At 37.1% G+C, this 20,054-nt stretch overlaps 1 protein-coding gene across 2 annotated transcripts in view; it reads left to right on the plus strand.

Annotated features, from left to right (window-relative positions):
• LOC121673083 (uridine diphosphate glucose pyrophosphatase NUDT14-like) overlaps positions 1-20,054 on the plus strand; it is a 60,445-nt gene that overhangs the window by 17,153 nt on the left and 23,238 nt on the right. Inside the window, exon 2 of one of the 2 annotated variants that reach the window (XM_042046129.1) lies at positions 10,921-10,964. In XM_042046129.1, the coding sequence (XP_041902063.1) occupies positions 10,921-10,964 (44 nt within the window). Of the gene's footprint in view, positions 1-10,920; positions 10,965-18,246; positions 18,335-20,054 lie in introns of those variants that run through there. The other variant, XM_042046130.1, reaches the window with a different exon arrangement.

The raw sequence follows: 20,054 nt of genomic DNA on the forward strand, positions 1-20,054 counted from the left end.
CAGAACACCCAGGAGTTCTCAGCAGCCTTTGGTTGAGGTATTGCCCTGGCTTTTATTCTCTGAGGTGGAGCCAGCAGATTTGCCTTCTGGATCTACGTTTCTCAGCCTCCTATTACAGTTACTGCAAATTGTGTGAGAGTTTTTCTTAAACGATAACAGAAAAGTACTGGTGAAAGATTAGAGAAAAGGCCTTTCCTGGGGAGGTTTTCAGCAAGTATGGGTACAAGTGTGAGATGTGCAATACATCTGTTTGAAGGTACAGCACTTATTTACAGTAAAGTATTTGGCTGTCACATTGGCTGAAGGCACAGTTTCCAAATTATGTTATCTCTGTTAAAACTTCTTTTGTTATTAGGAATATATTTTTATCTATGTCCAGACAAAGTTTCAGGTTTTAAGTTTTACTACAGTGTTCCAGAAAAAGTAGTGAAAGTAATTTTGTAAATATGGAAGATGTATGTTCCTTTTATTCCTGCAAAATAAGAAAGTGTGTCAGAGACTTCAAAGGGAAAGCACAGTTTACTGAAAATGGCAAAATACATGCAGCAAAATTCAATCATATAACAGGAATTTATGTAGAAGAACAGTTGAATATTCACTTTAAATTTTATCATTTGTATGCAGTGATAGAGGAGTCCGGAGACTCTACCTGTTAGCAATTGGTTCCTTTGTACAGAACTGGATTTAAGTTAATACTAGGAAATCCCCTCATCTGTATCTCAACTTATAACCTTAAATTATATACTGACTTGGCAGTAAAATGATGTGAGAAAAGTCGTAAATTTGACCTTTGTGCATATTATGTTTCTTCATGTCCTTATTCTTTGTAGTATAGATTTCAGTGCACTGCTGTGGATTTGCCTTGGAATAAAGCGTGTTTGATCTGTACATGCAATTGTTCTTGATAATGATGTGTATTAAAAACAGAAAAATGAGGTGAGAAAGGAGATTTGATTTAATTTAATGTGCTTAATTCTACTGTTTTATAAATTTCATTCAAAGGTAAGCGATCTTAATGATAGCTGAATGCCAAGGTAAACTGCAACAACTCCATTGTTGAAAAGTACACACAAAAAAACAAACTGTGACCTGAAAAGTAAACTTCCAGAGGATTATAGGAGAAAGTTTACTTACACATCAGGTATCTTAGCTGTAATTGTTCTGGCAGTTGATGTACATAAAATGAACAAAGTGGCTTGGCCCAGTATTGCATTAACAGTTGAATAAATTAATACATTCTCCATTGTTTATTTTACCTCCCAAAGTGTGAAAAAATTGCACCTTTGAACAGTAAACTCTATTGCTGTAACCATCTGTTTGCAGTTTCATTACACACTCCTACCAGAATAACCCTCTCTTTGAAGAGAAAATTGATATGGGTTGTAAAAATTACAGTCTATGACCTTAGGTTTTATGTCTCCTGAGGTATCTCTGGTGTGGTCTCCACTGGTATATGTTAAGGTTCCTTCAAGAAGTACCTTTATGTCTTCCAGCTAATTTCAGATAAGAAGCCCATGCATCCAAGAGTTGGGTGTCACACAGAACTGAGTGCTCCAGTCTCTTGTTCAAGCCTTAAAATGAATGTAGTGAGACCACAGCAACTTCGTCCTGCCCTGCCCAGAACTGCTGTGTCTGCTGGGGCTGGCATGATATCCTTTAGTGTAAAGGATGTTTTGTCCCCATGGACTTCACTAGCTCAGTCTTACTTCTGAAACTGTTAATATTGTCAGTTAAAGCCAATTAGCAGCACTGCTATTTTGCTTCAGGTAGAATGTTCGCTTTTAATACTGTTAAAAAGTCATCAGTTTGTGTATTTTTGTATGCGTGTTCCACAAAGGCACTAAAGTCAGTCATCTCTAACTGAAATACTTGAATAGGGAAGTTAAAAACTGAAAAATGCCATTATTTGTAATCATGATGCTTTTAAAATAAACACTCTGGATAGTTTAGTAATGAAATATTACAAGCTTTGTTTAAAAAGCAAACACTCCCCCCTTCCTCTTGAGCTTAAACAGTGGCTTGTTTAAAAAACCCAGTAAAATTCCATAACACTTAAACTCTTTTGAAGTAGTTTTTCAACATCAGCAAGTAATTCTGCAAATTGCTTTTGAAGATGAGGCTTCATTTACTCCAGCGTGTGCAGTCTGATGGAGTGGATTAGTGGGTGTGGACTGAAATGGTAATTTAGGCTTTTTTGTGTGCATGTTTCTCTCTGTAGAACACTCCCTATCAGACACATCTCTGTCCTCTTGGAGTAGTTGTGAGTAGACCAAGGCTGTTCTGTTTAATAGTCACTGCTGAGAACTTGCAATCTGAAAATGACATTACATTCATGTTGACTAATAATTTTTCATTATTAATTTTTCACTTTCATCCTACTAAATAATTTTTTCATCAGGTTGGTTTTTTTTTCTGGAGTGAAAAACCCCTTTTTCAATCAGGTCAGTTCCCAGAATCAGCCCACACAAATCTCAGTGGTGGGGTAAGGGTAGAGCAAAGATGTGCAGCTCAAGTAGGAAAAGGGGCAGCCTGGGTTTTGTTTGACTTACACTGTTTCAGGACTGCACCCCAGGACACAGTGACTTCAACTTTGCATTTGAATTAGTAGTTAATGTGATAAGATAGCCCAGCATAGAACAGTTCTCTAATACTGATGTATACATACAAAAGGGAAAAAAAACATTGCTCAACTAATGCAAATTGAAATTATTTTATCGATTTTAATGCGTTTTTTTAACTGAGTTCCTTGGTTTTATGCCAGCTGAAAGTGCTTGCTTTCACTTTGAAAGATAATGTGGAACTTTCTAAGAAGGCTGTAATTATATAAAAAGAAGACAGTATTCTCCTTACTTGCTACAAATCAAACCTTTCAAGTAGACAAAAAGAATTATGATAAGTCATTATTTCAAACAGATTTCAGATGCAAAGTAGTCTATTCAGGACATGGTTTTTCTTTTAGATGAAAAAGTTGAATATTAAATGTTCTTGAATTTTTGACTGTTCATTTGCATTGGTTTTTTTTTGTGGATGAAGATTTTTAGATACAGCATGGCAATTCTTTAGCTTCTATAAACAAAAATCCACCCCACTGACTCATTAATCCAAAAATTTTTTTCAACAGGAAACAATGAAGCTTTTAAAGTGTATTGAATAGGTACTTTATTATCATTTGGAAAACTTCAGAAGTCCAAACTTGCTTTAGCTGTCTATCTCAGTTTGATTTCTGTTCTTCATACAGATTTCACAGCCTTGTGCTTACTACCAATGCTTTATTTCTTTAAAAAAAAATCCAAACTGTATTTTGGGGGCGATTTTTTGTTTTTAAATTAATTCACATAATTTCTGTCATGTACTGAAAATACTGTGAAAAATGTTCAGACAGTGCAAGGTAATTTGGTATCTAATTGTCTCGGATAGTGAAGTGAGAAGAATAAAGTCCTGAGTTTGTCCTGGATGTGCAGTTTTTGTGGGCACATCATTGTGGGCACTGAAAACATTTTGTATTGATTCTACAGAACAGTGAGTTCCAGCATCAATAATTTAGCTGACAAGAAATGGTTTACATTAGGTTATCAATCCTCGTATGTTGCCACTGAAAACCGCTACAGATGTGACATCAGGTTCCATTAGGCTAAAAAAAGAAATGTAACAAGGAAACCTCAACTGATAGCAGCACTTCTTCAGTAGTGAGTGGAGAAAGGAAGGGAAAGGTTCGTGTACAGAGGGATGAGGACATAACTTTTATGACTTCACCATAGGGGAAGTCCACTCTGTTTAGCCCAGGATCTGTGACTTGAGAAGCAGCAGATAATACACATCTTTGCTGTTGTAGAACCATATATTTTCATAAAGCAAAAAATTCTGAATTACTGAGTTACTTTTATTGAAAATTTATCCCTTGACAGCTTTCACTGGTCGTAAAAAGGTGAATATGGCTGAAAAGCATTAAGCTGAGACCACTTAAGGAAATAAAGGTGGCAGGAGGCAGCAGGAGCTGGTTGTGTTGGTGCAGATTTTTGTCTTCATGAGTCAGTTACTTGACTTTCCAGGCACACGGCTCATCTGGATTAACCTGACAAAAGCCCATCTGATAAAATGACAAGTTCAGTGTTCTCTTGCTATGAAGATCTGGGCAACAAGTAGATGCTTCAACAGGAGAATGAATGGTGAATTTCCAGACAGAGGCATTGCTCTGCACATTGATACTGAACTGTGTGAATACATTTGTAGATTGATTGAATGTGAAAATAAGTGCAATAGAAAAACAAGCTTTACTTTTTTTGAAAGAAAAGCATAACCCTCAAACCTTAAAAAAAGTTTTTTGAGTGCAGAAAAAAAAGCAAAAAATTGATTATTCCTCCAGGGAGTTTTACTGCTTTGGTCCATGTAAATCATTAAACAGGGACCTCACACTTGCTTGGCTTTGCTGCCTCTGGTTTAAGACCGTTATTTGCCAATTAATTCTCTTATCTGTTTTTCTGTACCTGTAGTATAGTTATTTTATTACATGAAGAATGCTCATTATCCCTTTGCATTAAGGATATCAACTGCTTTTGTGCCTTAGGAGTGTGGAAACAGAGTAAATGGAGCAATAAGGACAGAGTTATTTTTATAATTGCTTCAACTTCTCCAGTTGGATTTTTTCACAAATATGGAACATTTGCTTCTTGGGTGACTGCTTTAAACCCAGTCCAACTGGTAGAGACTGGGGAATCATGACTGTTGTTTGTCATTTTAACCCTCATAACTTGTGCATGTAGCTTATCTAAATCATAATGTATTTGTAATTTTTCTTAACTGCCTCTGTTTGTTTACATCAGCTTTTGTCTGAGCTCTAACTGAATTGTAAGATCATTGAACAGGAACTGTTCCCACTACGTGTGTTTAGTGCCTTTCGCAATGGGTCGCCAAACCTCATGTTGTCTCTCCTGTAATGTAAACAAAAAGAAGTTAATCATTGTCATGGACAGATTTTTTTTTTTCTTTTTCTTTTAGTGGTATATGTGAAGTTAGTTTGCTTATTTTGGACATATATCTCCTGCATTATAAGTGATCTGCCTGCACAGTGGGTTACCTTTCTCCTCAAAAATATGTAATACAAGGTACTAAACCCTTTTACTGAGGTGGTTTTGGTGTAACTTTACAGTTCTTGGCCACTTAGACTTTTTCTGTCCAAGCAGAAGTTTTCTGTCGATAAACATGGGAGATGACATAAGGCAGTGCCTTTAATTTGGTCACTTTTAAAATTATTGAATACTTGTGTAAGGCAAATAATATAGGAGAAGCTTTAAGTAGATTTTGGGTAAAGATTGTTTCTCCTTCAGTCATGTGTTCTCTGTCCAGAGCTTATTTCAAGGAGTCATTGAATAAGTGACAATCCAATGTAAATTTTGTTTTGTGGAATTATCTGAACTCCCAAAAGAGCAACTACAGGAAATCTGTTACTGTAAACCTGTGTGTGGAGGATTTATTTTATACCCCCTTGTGGGATGTTGTGAAAAAATCTTTACGCAGAGTTAAAGAAAACATTTTTTAAAGCTGTTTTGTGAGTGTTCTTTCACCTGTTACACCAACAGGTTTTCTGTTTACTCTTCAGAATAAAACTTTTAATAAAATCTAAGAAGAATATGCCTTTAACTGCACATGTTTAAAACATACGTGTAATGCAGTTTGTATGTAGTGCTTTCAGAAGCTCTCAGTTAATTATTTTATACATAAGCAAGGCAAACCTTTCTGTGCAGCTGCAGGACTCGAGCATTGGTTCATTGAGGGGAGACAGATCAGTGCACAGAAAAACCTCAGCCTTTTTCCCAGGTAGCCAGCTATGTCATAGTGCTTCTGTATTATGAGAAATAGTGAGTATTTGTTTCACATTCACCGTCTCTGTGTCATTCATGGTTTTACAGACTTCTGCAGTGTCAGCCCTTAGCGTGGGTGTCACCATACCAAGGTTACCATAAGCTGCATGGCATGGACTGCAGCACCTCTGTCCTTTCTCTTCCTCACCTTGAAACTCAGTAGCATCTTATAACTGGGGTACCACAGCTCTAATTCAATTAAATTATTTATAAAAAGGAACTCGTTCTTAGAATAATCCTTGAGGAAAGGCCTACATCTCTCTCTCACAGGGAAATTGTGAGTCCCAGGAGGGCTGTACACCACAGCCAGACTGAGGGGGTTGGTTTGTTTGGGTTGGGGGTTTTTTGAAAGCCCAGGATGGTATCAGTCTAACAGTGATGAGTACTGGTACCTGTGCAGACACATTACCTCATGTGAGAGCTGGTTCAAGAGCTTCTCAGGTGGCAGACTGCGCATGGGCACTGCCCTCAGGGAGAAGAAGGAGGAAGGCGTTCAAGCTGCCCCAAATGAAACGTAGAAACTCCCAGTGACTTGTGTCAGAGCCTGTCCAGGATCTGTGACATGTGGAGCATACCCCGTGTCACCATACAGTGCCAGTGAATGTTTCTTTCTACATCATTAGCACAGCAAGTCCGTTTTCTCTTCTTTATTGGCCTGACTGGGCTAAGTCTTAGGCGAGTTCCTCTAGCAAGCAAGAGTTACCCTTTAGGTATTCTGGCAGTGATTTGACCTTGTTGTTCAGATATTATATTGCCTCAGGTGGTGGAGGAAAGCAAAGGACAGCAGTATCCATGGCACAGTCATCCTTAAGGCATTTTAGCCAGAGGATACGTGGGAAAAAGAGTGGTATTTTGATAGGCTGCAGACAAGTCCAACTTACCCATACCAGACGGTGTGAAGAGACTCCTGCCTGTAATTATGGCACTGAGCAGGTGCAGGAAGAGTCTTAGGAAAATGATTTCAAGGGTGGTAGCAGGACAGAGAATGTGAAGATCAAGTATGGGTGACATTAACAGCTCTGCAGAGGCAGGAGTCACATCTGCTGAACTTGCATCCACTGTCAACACTTGTCTAGCAGAGAGCAGCATCTGGCTGTGCCTGGTTGTCCTAGAATCACTTGTACCAAAACACATTGAGTCTCCTTGTGCAGACTGTCAAGCTCGGGGTGAGCTGCTGTTACTCTGATTAAGTTATCAATGCCATTACCAAATCAGTCCTACAGACAAGATGGTCTTGTGACACACTTTGCGCATTCAGGTAGTACAGAAATGGCTGTTTGCGCTTGCTTTTTGGAGTTGGGGGAGGATCGTGTTCAATTTGGATGCCTTTTTGAGGCACTGTCTTTTGCCACTCTTCAGCTGCCTTTTGTCAAAGGCTTAGAAGAGTGTTCTGGAGAAGCATTGCTGTGTGCTTTCTCTGTTCTTAAATTTTAGAGACAGGTTGCCAGGCAAGATGGACATCTTGTCTGACCTGGTATGGCTTTCTTATGCAATTAGTACTTATGTAAGTGATCTGTCTTCTGTGTAATGTGACACGGAGTTGTCTCACATGCTGCCTCTCCTGGAATACAGCTTTATTAATTTACACATACTATATGCACTAGTTGAGTGTTGCAACATCACAGAACCTGATCACTGAGCACAGAACTAGAGTGTGATTACTTTGTGATTAAAGATTTACCAAATTGATTATGTGTTACACTAGGTTATTGCAGTATCAGAACTACTATTCTGAACAGATTAAAACTAGTATAAGATACTTCCGACATATTTGTCTTTATAAACATCACAGGGCACATCTCCTGTTTGAAGAATAATTTTTTTAATCTTTCTCAAAAGTCATAATATAATCCTTTCTCGTTCCTGTCATCAGTGTTTAAATCTCCCAGCAATCAGTTACACTCAGTTCTTACTTCATTGAGAGATACTGTGATTGTTCCTTATTAGACATTTGAGAATGTACTACTTATAATAATGCAATTACATATGCTTATTAAAATGAAAAAATGTTAAGGGTTTGAGAGAGCCTTTGTGTTTCTCAAAGATACTTCTCTTTTGTGGGAGTCATGTTGACCACTGATACCTTTAATATTCCAGCTATCTGTAACTGTGGTGATAGCAGAGCTTTGTCAAAGACCAGGATATACAGACTGGAGCAGTTTAACAAGTAATCATAGCCACTTGGCTTTTAAAAGCATGAATCTTGATCAGTTCAGCAAGTAATACTTTTGTCTTAAAGATAAGATAGAGATACTACATACAGCTTGATATAGTTGGTTAGAAGCTGGCTGGAATTAATGTTCTGTAAAGTATGTAAAGCAGCATAAGAACCATTGGTAACTGTTTACATGCTATTAATAATTAGCAACCTTCCTACCAGTCTGTTAGGAAAGAACCATGCATTGGGCACAATAGAAACCCAACTCTATACGGTTGGGTTCAAATTACATTTGACTTCGACAGTAGGGCATGAATGGGGCTCATTTGAGTTTCTGCCACTGTAAACAAAGAGATGTTGGAATGTTTCATTGGTTTATTGATTTATTTATTTGGACAGGTGCAACTTGATCATATGAAATAATTTTTTTATTCAAATACAGGCAGAAAATATCTTAATAAGCATTGTCCGGTCAGAGTATATGATACTAACCAATGTCTTGACTCAAATTAATTTAGCCGGTGGCTGGTTTTGAATTTGAGTCTTAGACTAATCAAATCTTGTTCTAGAGAAAGTGCTTTATCTGGACTTAAAAAATAGAAAATACAGATTTTATTTTCTGATTAATTTCTTTTTAGGTACTAAGTTCCTTCTTTTACTTTCTGCTAAAAATTATGTGCATGTCTGTGGGGTAGATTCTGTTAATGGTAATGGACCTCATCCTTGGGAAGAGGTCATTCAGTTCTGATGGATCCCATCTGTATGAGGATGATTCTCTAGGGTGTAATTTTCCTCAGCTATTTGAAACCCTCTCTTAAGTGCTCCAAAGCAATCAGGTTCTATAATTTGCAAAATGATGGAAGAGGAAAGAGCCAGGAAGATTGTTGGTGGGATGGTATGTTAGAATGCAGTATCACAGGACTAACAGCCTAAATTATGCAAGGAAAGACTTGATTCAGGCTTTTTTTGCCATCTCCATCAGCTGGACACCTACATTTCTCCAGAGTGGACACTAAAAAGGGAGAATGGATGATGGTAGCACATCTTACAATTTGGAGCAGGGGAAGGTTGAGACTAGAGAAACAATACGAAGTTACATGCAGAAGACATTACCCTTGGTCCTCAGTTTTCCAACTCTTTTGTGTTAAATGGAAAATTGCTCAGCAATCTGCTAACAAATCCCACAAATACCTTGCTTACAGGTAGAAATAAACCTACAGAAAGATTGAGCTGACCTTGCACATTTAGTACCTTAAATCATCTTACCATACAACACAGCCCATGTTGCAGCTGTGTGTTGTATCATAGTCCTATCTAAGTTGTTCCTCTGTCTCTCACCAGGTGGAATGAATTGGATATACACTCAGCTTTGGAAGCAATGGCTTTGATATTTCAGTTCACACTGAGATTTTGCTGTCTTTATTTCTCTTTCAACATTATACTGCATTTAAACAATATCAGGACTTCTCCTGTAATGCACACGTTCAATTCCTGTCAGTGCTAACAGAAGGCATGTGCATACACCAATGGAAGCACGGATTAGAGTTTCTCTTGAGGTGAACAACTGTTTATAATTAGAGTTGTGGGAATGAAGAAAAACCCAGCTAGCAAGCAAACAGTCCCTCTTCCAAAAAGCTTGGTAAACTCATAAAGCTCAGGGGCTTAATCTCTGAACCAGAGTGCTTGTTATCTAATCCCCACCAGCTGTTGTGTACTTGGTAGCCATGACATCTGTAATAGAGCTGAAGTGCCTGTCTATATTGGTTGGCACCTTTACCCACCAACTGAACTTGATTCTTCTCTCATTGCTCACATTTACCTGCTTTAAATCATTAACCAGTTGCTCAGGGTTTGATCATCCATTTAACCATACTTTATAATAGAAGTCAAGTGCTGCTTTTCACGTTAAGCATATTTTAGGTATGTAGCTCTTCAACAGGTCTCGTTTTTGTGTTGCTAATAAGAAAAAGGTATCAACCACAAGAATTTCCTCTGGTTTCATAATGATTCCTAACATAGACTTAAAACTGACCTGGGAGTGAAATCTCTTGAGTTGTATTTGAGCTGAAAAATACCATCATGCTTCCAGTAAACAGAGTAAAGAATTATATGCATCTCCATTAACTGGTGTGTATGAATTGCTATAGGTAACTGTAGACCATAGAATGAAAATGTAAGCAAAGTGTATACGTGCTCATTATAGCTGTGAAAGAATGCTTGTTTTCAGAGATCACTGTCAGCTGTGCTGTAGTGGATACTGTTCTTTTTAAACTGGCAGAGGACAGGAATTGGCCCAGCTTGAGAAAATCAGCCGTTTTATGTCTCCCAGTTCTTGAATGAGTGCTGTGACTCAAGCCTGCTGCGAGACAGTGCCCTCAGCACCACTAGCAGTGCAGGGGAACAGCTGCTGTGTAGAGTGGAGTGTGACCCCTTCATGTTAGGTGTGGATAAAACTCCTATTTTGAGCCTTGTGAGGGGTTAGAGGGAAGGTGTCTTGTTCCTGGATCCCACATGAGTTTAGTTAGGAAGTAAGTGCTGAACTGTTCTCAAGGTAAGACCATTTCTGGACATGGAAGAACATATCTGTGGGTTGTTTTACTGATTAAAACATAGCTGTTTATGGCTTCCTGGCACCTTGAATGGGCAGCTGAAGTTGATGCTGGGCCTGAAGGCTACAATAAACTTACGTTAGCTGTCATCATAATATTGTGGGTCTAAGATTTTAAACTGTCCTAAGACAGTTCTCAGTGTCTGTAATACTGTCAAAGTCCAGAATACTGGCATCTTCAATAAAACCAGCTGTACTAAATTTTCAAAGAAATACCTCTTAAGTTTTGTTAAATTCCATTAAAGTAATTTTTCACTTGGAGTTGATTTGACTGATTTTTAATTTTTTCCCCCCAGAATGGCACTAAGAAGTTCTGGGATTTTATGAGGACACATGACAGGTAACAATGGCATCACATTATTTCCCACTGTCTTTGTGTTCTGTTTTATATTGTATTCTCTTTCATTGGTCAGATGTTGTTGATGTTGTCTTTCCTCCAGTTTCCTCTTCAATTCTCACTTCTTGTGTAATACTTGCAGGTAGTTGTCTACTGTTTTAGATGGAATTAGCAGAAATTTTAAAATCTCCTTGTGGCTTATTATGTTTTCAGTAAGTTTTGTCTGTGCTTGACTATTCAGATACTAAGAGTTTTAACACATAATTTATTGTACATTTTAATGATTACATAGAAGATGGAACTGAAAGTTTGGATTGTATGAAATCCGCTTTTTTGAGTGGGAATATATTACCTGAAGGAAGGACTTTCTTCTGTCTTTCCAAATGTATTTCTCTGATCAGGAAAGAAAAGCAATTAACTCCCAACTTCAAAGATCAGTTCATACAAGATTATAACAAATAAGGTATATATTAAACCGACCAAGTCTTAGTGTTATTACAAACTAAAATATTTATATGTCTTTCAAAAAGCATTAATATTTAATCTGTTTGCTGAAAATTCAGGTACTAGAATACAAAAATAAAAAGCAAGGCTGACAATACTTTTCCAAGAAAAAGCTTTTCTAAATCTATTAAATGTAAAAAATGTAGCAAGACACTAAAATAAATTGTGACATGAACATAACCACATCAAGAGATGTGTTTTTTGTGTGCATTAAATAACTAAAATCAGTTACATTTAGGGAAATTCTTCTCTGTTGGAACCCTCTAAGTCCTTACATGAGTCTTTTTGTGACATGAGTCTTTAGATGTGTGTGGGTACCTGGGAGGAATATAAAATTCTAGCAACACTTTTTATCTATATAAAGATTATGAAGGTAAAATTTTCAGGAGGACTGGGAAAGTATTAGCTAGATTAAAAATGCCTGTACTGCTTGAGAATGAGGGCAGAAGAGGGAGTGATATTTCAATACTGAACTTCACACTTGCTTTTGGAATTTGCCTGGAAGACAGTTCTGTCTTTGCACTTTGTCTGTCCATATGGGCGTGTGCCTGAATTTATGATAGCAGATACAAAGGCTGAAATCATAATTGATTGCTGGAAATTTAATATATGCCCATTCAAGCAAGTGAATCCAGCCTCAAGTCACAGTGCTGAGAAGATGACTTCCAGATGAATTTGTATGACTATTTTTGTTTAAACTTTAGTTTATCACTTTGTGATAATGTGTGAATATATGCAACTAACTGAGTGGGGTAAGTATTAAAGGATCAGTTTTCCATGAACTTCTTGGGAACAGTATTTCTGAACGACTTTTGTGGACATTTTTAAAATAGTTGAGAACATAACTTTATAAAAAGGCTATGGCCACATGTCATGCCAGTCATCTCTGGTCACATAACATTTGTTAGCTTCAGATGTACAACAGCTGCCACCCGAACTTATTAGTGACTACTGTTGAACTGCAGAATGTCTAACACTCTTTCACAAGGAAATTCATTGCAGCTTCTGACACCAAAGGTAGTAATGTGAACTTTCTGCATAGGAAATCCATGGGTTTACGTAAATTTTATTTGTGACTAGGAAGGCAATTATTATCCAATACATTAGTCAGATTCAAAATCCCTTATAATTCATTAAAGCCCTATATTTTGCTGTATGTTAATAGCTGTGATGCTTGTTATATGGAAAAGTCATGTTAACTAGTTGCTGAAGATTCTAGAGAAATTCATACTGAGAGAGCTCTTAGTGGTTCATTACTGTTAATGAAGGATAAATATTGAAGAAGAGGAGAGGTTTCTGGGACATATGTTCTGTTGGTCAGGATTTCCCAGTGTGTATGTCTGCTTGAGGAAAATTGTAGATGTTTTCCAGAATTAAGATCCCTTTTCCATAACACTTTTCCATAAGTGTTCATAACTTACTACTTATGAAAATGCTGTAAGACTGTTAAATGCTCCAAGATTTTATAACAGGTATGTTTACCTGAGCTGAGCATGTTGGAATTCCAGATCAGTAAAGAACACATGTATATATTATATATTTACATAGAATTGATATGTATAATAAATTCAGTGATGATGAATAGAAAAGCAACTGTGTAATCATACAAAACCAGACATTGTGTCTAACCCATGTCTTTATTTGTCATCCTCTTTCAGCAGCACAAGTAAACATGCTTAAGACTGACTTCCTTGCTGCATGATAGTGAACTGACAGCTTGTGTGTTGGGTTCCTTTGGGACCTCAGTGTTCTGTCTCATTTCAAATTAGGTCAATGTAAGCCAATATGTAATAGATTTGTATCAGAAGATACAGGAAAATATTTACCAAGAGAGATGAAGTTATTGTTGTATAAATGTATCCTTTCCAACTGTTTGGATGAACAGCTGATTAAAGTATACAAAGACAAAAACACAAAGACTGCAGTAGTCACTTCATTTGCCTTGGGTGTGAGTCATCTTTTAAAATCTCACTATATGTTGCAGTAGGGCAAGATCATTTAACCATATGCAGGCTGGTGTAACTCTAGCACAAGTTAAAATAGCAGAATTGGTATTACTTTTCCTTTCCGTTCCATTCCATTATTGCAGATCTGGGCATGAGTCTACAGTATGTGGTTCCTGAACTTTCTTAAGACCAAGATCATTTAGAACTAGAGTTACCAGTCCTGAAGTCACCTCTGTAATTTATGTTGAACAAATAGTTGCTTATTCCAAATCCCCCCAGCCACTTAAAGATAAAAATAGTTATGTGCAATTTATTACTAGTCACACAATAAACTGTGGCCAAGGCAAACCTTCAGAACCTTAGCTGTCAAAAGTGAACTGAGTGTCAGGATAGACAAAAGAAGCAGTATTTCTTACCATATTTAGGTTTAAATTGTAACAGAAGGAAGCTCCAGGACACAAGGACATACCCATGGACAGTAGTTTGGTCCTGGAATGATTCGCCCAGAGAGACTGAGGAATCTCCATCCTTAGAGAAGTCCAAACCTTGACTGGACAAGGCTCTGAGAAATCAGGCCTAACTTAGAGTTTAGTGTGACTTTTAACAGGAGATTGGATCAGATGATCTCTAAAAGTTGCTTACATCCTGAAGGTTTCTATGATTTTACAAGCATATTAAATGTTTAATGAGTGTTACAGTTCCCATCTGAAAACTGTCAAAAATTTGCAAACTTGTCAAGAAATCTGCCAATTTCTAAGCCATTTTTCTGTTGGAAAATAATGAGCTTACTATTGTTCTTGTCCTATGGAGGCAGATTTAAGTTAATCTTTCTCTGAAACATGCAGATGAACATTATCAAAGCTCACTGGAAGGTTTTATTATGTTGTTAGAAACAACAGTGAAGTTTACTAAAAATGACTGAAGAGAAGCAAAAATCCTTGATTACCTCTTCTCCATGGTAATTATAGAACAAGTTTATTGAGGTGGTGCTCCTAAGTGCTACATAATTCTGGTCTGTTGTGTTAGGCACACAGCAAAAGATGCTTTCTGCAGTTCTGCACTGCTTTCTTTTCTAATTAAGTATGATTTTCCCTTTAATACTCAAATGATGTGTTTGGTCACACATATCCTGATGAAAATCAAGCAGAGTGCAAGCAATGGAAATTTAGATGCAAGGTGTATTTCAAGATTCTTTTTAGACTTGGGTCTGTCAGAACTGGTTAGCAATTTGTGGGGGTGTGATTTGTGGGCTGAAGAGCTGTTAATTTTTTTTAAGGACTTGGCTTTTAAAAATAAAAGTCTTTATCAGAACGTTTTCCTTCTGCAAATTTGTGGTGATTTTCTGTTAGAAATAGAAACATACTAAATTTTACAGAGTAACCATCGATACCTGTAACAAAAAATTATTCTCTAAAACCAGACTCAGGTTACAGTTATATTCTCCCTCATTCTAATTTTGCTATATTTAGTACAGTAAGAGCCTGAAATGTAATACTTAAGTTCTACATTCATCTACTTTATAAAGCAATAGACCACGTTCGTTTCAGGTTTCAGCAGCTCCCCTTAAACAGATTCAAGGCTTTTAAAAGGCATAATTTGGGAACAGATGAAGGTCAGTGTACAGTCATGTGCTCTCTTCTGTGCTTTGAGTAACAACGCTTGAGAACAGGGACACAACTGTACCTTTTCCTAGTTGACAAAACAATTTTATGTCTACTTCTCTATTGGAAAGATGAAAAATGCACTGTAAAGTTCACTACATTTAAAGGAAAACAAATTTGAGGAGACTGAAGTGTGCAAGGTAGTTAAGTGAGTTCCTCTCACCTCTGAAAATATCATGTGATGAGTAAAAAGCATTTGGACTGAAAAACTTGCAGCTCTACATGTGCATCATACCCCATTCATGCTGTGGTTTTACCCTCAAAATCATGTCACAGTGACTCAGCAATAGTTCCTGACTTAAAAATTGTTCATGAAAAAACCATTAGGTTTATTCTTGTATTCCTGCCTTGCAAGATTTGCTTTTTTTTTTTTTTTAAAGTAGAGAGATTAATTTGTTTCACATTTAAAAGAAATTAATTCCTAATCTAATTTGCTTCCTTGGAAAAAATGACTTTACAATTTATCTATTACAAAGACAACTGAAAAATGTATTTTTCTATCAGGAGTGAGTTTACAAGGTGAAGGAAACCAAGGCAATCTACACCTCAGCTTGTTCTATCCTGCAGGTACCAGTCCTGGGGACAAACAGGAGGAGGCTCTCAAGGCAGGTTAAAAATGAGCATAACTTAGAAGGAGGAGATGAAGGTATCCAGGCTCTGTGCTCTGCAGTTACCTGGCCGAGGGCAGAAATCCCTGGCTGAGGGGAGTAAGGAATGCAGCCCAACAGCTGCCCCAGGAGGTGGCTGCATCCCGGCTCTGGCCACGAGAGCCGGCCGGGGATGGGTCACCAGAGCCGGGCAAGTGGCCTGCAGGAGCCACGGTTGCTATTCTGGCTCGGTGGCTGTAGCAGGCAGCTATGGAGACAGAGTGGAAGTCATGTGCCCTGATCACATTATAGGAGTGGATTAAATTCCTTCTCCTATTTCATATGCCAGATCATTTGGGCTTTATGGAAACTTAATCCTGTATGTATTTTTCTGGTTTATGTCCTAGTGTATTATAAGACACCATGAAATTTAACTCAGATGCTTCCTTTCCACAAGAATTATCACAGTAGTTTTAAAATACAGCTTTTTAACATCCTTATAGGTAAAAAAAAAAAGTTTTTCTTGGGTGGCATCTTGGGTGGCATATGCCTTTTACTTGCAGTGATGTGCTGTTGTTCTGCAAACCTTGTCTATCTTTGTAATGTCTCCTCCAGGGTGTCAGTGATGTGGAATTTTCTTGATTATCTTCAAAAATAGTGTGGAGGATAATGCAGTGTTTAAAATCGACTGGAGATAGTTAAACAAACAAAAACGATGGAAAGTTTAGGGAAATAACAGCTGAGAGAAGGTAATGAGGGCTGGGCATGTTCATGCAGAGGGTAGCACAACTGAGGAGAGAAATTACCATTTATCACAAAATGTGAAGGAACGTTACAGAGCAGGCCAGAATCATTTAATTTCGTCAGTAATCAATGGCAGAATGAGAAATTATGTGTGGTGGGGAAAGTATTTTTAAAATTAAACAGTAAGAAACTTTTTTTACCAATAAGCAATAAGACAATCCAGGAAGGCATGTTTTGTAATCACTGTCATTGAAAACGCTCAGGTCTAGGCTTGATATCTGTCTATCAAGGATGCTGTCAGGATAATGATAATTTTCCTGGTATTAGAAGGAAAAAATGTAGTAGCCTATTAGTTTTCTTCAACCCAAGTAATTACAGTATTTGTTTGCATACGATATTTGCAAACAAAATGCACTTAATGGTGTGTTTTTCGTTGTTCATTTTTGGCGTTTTTTGAAGTGAAGACTTGACAGATCCTCTGCTTTTGTGCCAGGAATTCTGCAGGCGTATTTACTGTCTTTTAAAATGAGTTACTCTGTTGTTACCTTAGGATCCAATCTAAATAAAAGCATAGGAATGAGAGAAATGTTAATGTATTTGATGCTGTAAAGTTATCAGAGAGAAACATGAAATCATAAGCCAAATTTTCAGATTCTCATTTCATCTTTTTAAGCATGTGATATGAAAGCACCCTATAGCATATAATAATCTCTTCTCTGCTGTATCACTGAAACAGGGTAAAATGGCAATAAAATCTTTATTGAGGGCATCGCTTCATTGGGAACTTAAATATTTGCCTAATTTTAAGAATAGAATCCTTTAAAACTCTTACAGCTGAGCAGGTACACAAGAATTTTGGCTGGTTAATCATAAATTTCTGAATAAAGGTTTCTGGTATCCAGATTAGAAGCATCTTGGGTTTTTTACAAGTTTAGGGATTTAATTTTCTAGTGTTTCCAATAATATGCAAAATAAATGAATGTGTTTGTTCTCTTATATTCTCTGAAATGAGAGTCTTCCCTCTGCTTTCGTGTGATTTTGAACTAAACCTGTTCTGTGTGAAGGGTGCCAAGAGTTTGTACATGGGTTAGAGACAGTAGCATGATCATGGCCTGCATTTGGGATTGGTAAAAATAATCTTAGGAAAGCTAGGAAATGTTCTGCAATTGGAGTGTCTGTATTTTATTATTTTAGCTGAAAATATCTCTTGCAAAAGTGGAAATTATTTACACATTATTCTAGAGGTAGGAAAATCTGGGGAAATGTGAACAGCTACCAGTTTCTCACTGATGGTAGTGAGACTGTGCAGTTATACCTGGCAAAAGGTTGTGTTAAGCACATCATACTTGGATTTTGGTGGGTAATAAACAAAGCTGCTGGTTTTCCTTACCTTAGTGCACAACACTTGAACTGTTTGTTTTGTGAGCTGTCCTTGAAACCTGGTGTTGTTTTAAAACTTTGACTTTTGCCATTTCAGAATGGAATGGAGTCGTACTTAGGCCTTTTAGGTGGATTATTCATTGGTCTTACTATGTGACAGTGTTTATAAATGGCAGTTTCACAAATAATTAGGAATTGGAACAAAAGCCCATCAGGCTCTGACATCTGTTGCACATAATGCCCATAAAGCTGTATTCAATCAAATAAGTTAGCATAAAACCTGAATTTATTTACTAAAATATTTTGTTGAAAGAATCCCATTGAGATGCAATGTGTCATTTCCAAGGGTATCCTGGGATACTGGCCAAGATATGACACTTAAGGAATGTTATTGAGAGCAGCATGCTTTGATGTCTCATTTATTTTGCAGTTGAATTTTCTTTTTATTTTTTCTTTGTTATACGAAAATAGGTTGCTGAGAGAATTGTTTATTCCAGAGAAGTTGTCCTGATAGTATTCTCTGGTTAGAAGTACAAATTGCTACTTTACAAGTAGGTATAAATTGTGTTTTGAAAGTGCATGTATATGGGTTTACTACCACTTCTTAGTCCATTTTTACGCTGGTCTGATGATTAACCAAACATATGCTTCCTGCTTTATGGTGTCATGAACAACTTCCTGCTGCAGTTCAGTTTACTGAAACCAACCTTCCTTTTGATTTTGTCTAAAGTAACATTTATTTTCTTAAGCATAAGTGGCTCACCACTTTTTTCTGGGTTTATTTAGTATTAAATATTTACGTTGTATTGGAGAAAGCATTCAAATTTCATCAGAATACAGGAATCTTTTAGACATCTCTAATTATCTATTGCCAAATCCACTTTATCTGTGATTAGTATGAAAGGGTGAATGTTTTTGTCAGGAGCTTATAGCTTTGCTTTTGTAATAGGCTGCATTTTAAGCAGCCAATTGGATTGGTGTTGGCTTTTGAAAGATGCAAAATGCTTTGAAGGAAGACTTAAATGAGCCAGTAAAGATTGTGCAAGCACACACATTTAATCTCAGGACTATCTGCATTGTAGCTAAAGCTCTGGGAAACTAAAGGAATTGCTCTGGAGAATAATCAAAGGGCACAGCTTTATTACATCTCTGTTCCAAAAACGAAGGGGCTGTTTTCTCTGGCTTAAGGACCTGGGTGCTGTGCTGATAAAAGGAAGAACACAGCGCTTTGGAGACCACATTAGAAGTTTTCAGGATGTGTCCAGCTGTGAAATGGATGGTTAATTTGAATACAGAAGTGACACAGGATCTATATACAATTTTTTCTTATGGACATCAAAAATAATTTTGAAATAAGATGAAGTAGGCCCTCTTGAAGGTCGACTCCTCCCAAAGAATTGCTTTTGAGTGTTGGCTCTCTAACAAGTTTAGGTGGTTTTTGATTATCACTTTAAAATTGAAAGCACAGTCATTTTAGATTCAAACAAGAAAAGGACACATGTTTACAAACGTGAACGTGGTTTTGTGGAGACCTTACAGCACCTTCCAGGATCTGAAGGGGGCCCACAGAGAAGCCAGAGAGAGACTCTCTGTCAGGAGCTGTTGTGATAGGACAAGGAGTAATGGGTACAGATTGAAAGAGGGAAAATTTAGGTTAGCTATTAGGAAGAAATTTTTTACTGTGAGCGTGGTGAGACACTGGAACAGGTTGCCCAGGGAGGTTGTAGGTGCCCCAACCCTGGAAGTGTTCAAAGCCAGGTTGGATAATACCTTGAGCAACCTGGTCTGGTGAGATGTGTCCCTGCCCATGGCAGAGGGGGTTGGGAGTAGAGGATCTTTAAGGCCCATTCCAACCCCTTAGCATTTTATGAACATACTTTAATCCTGATCTGGGGTGTTTCTCGAACATAATAGTTTAAAAAGACTAGATGGAATTATAGTCTTGACATGGCAAACTATGAATAATCAATTTGTCAACCTTCTATGAACAAAGAAAGCCAAATTAATATAAGATCAAGAAGAAAAATTTATACTTCAAAGCTAAAACAATTATGGGACTTCTAAATTATTTATTTATATATTTTCTTACTAACTTTTCATCTAGTATGATTCATAAATCTTGACATTTTCTCCTTTATGAGCATTGTGGGCAAAAATATGAAATATATGTTTTATATTCACATGCTCTCCAGCAGAGATGAATGCATCTCTAAATACTTCTGTGGTTGCACACTACATTTGATTATTTTCTTCTGATTGTATCAAAGGGAT

Source organism: Corvus kubaryi, unplaced genomic scaffold, assembly GCF_017639235.1.
Source record: "Corvus kubaryi isolate FWS band 111438036 unplaced genomic scaffold, C.kubaryi_AGA036_p1.0 65169, whole genome shotgun sequence".
Lineage (NCBI taxonomy): Eukaryota > Metazoa > Chordata > Aves > Passeriformes > Corvidae > Corvus > Corvus kubaryi.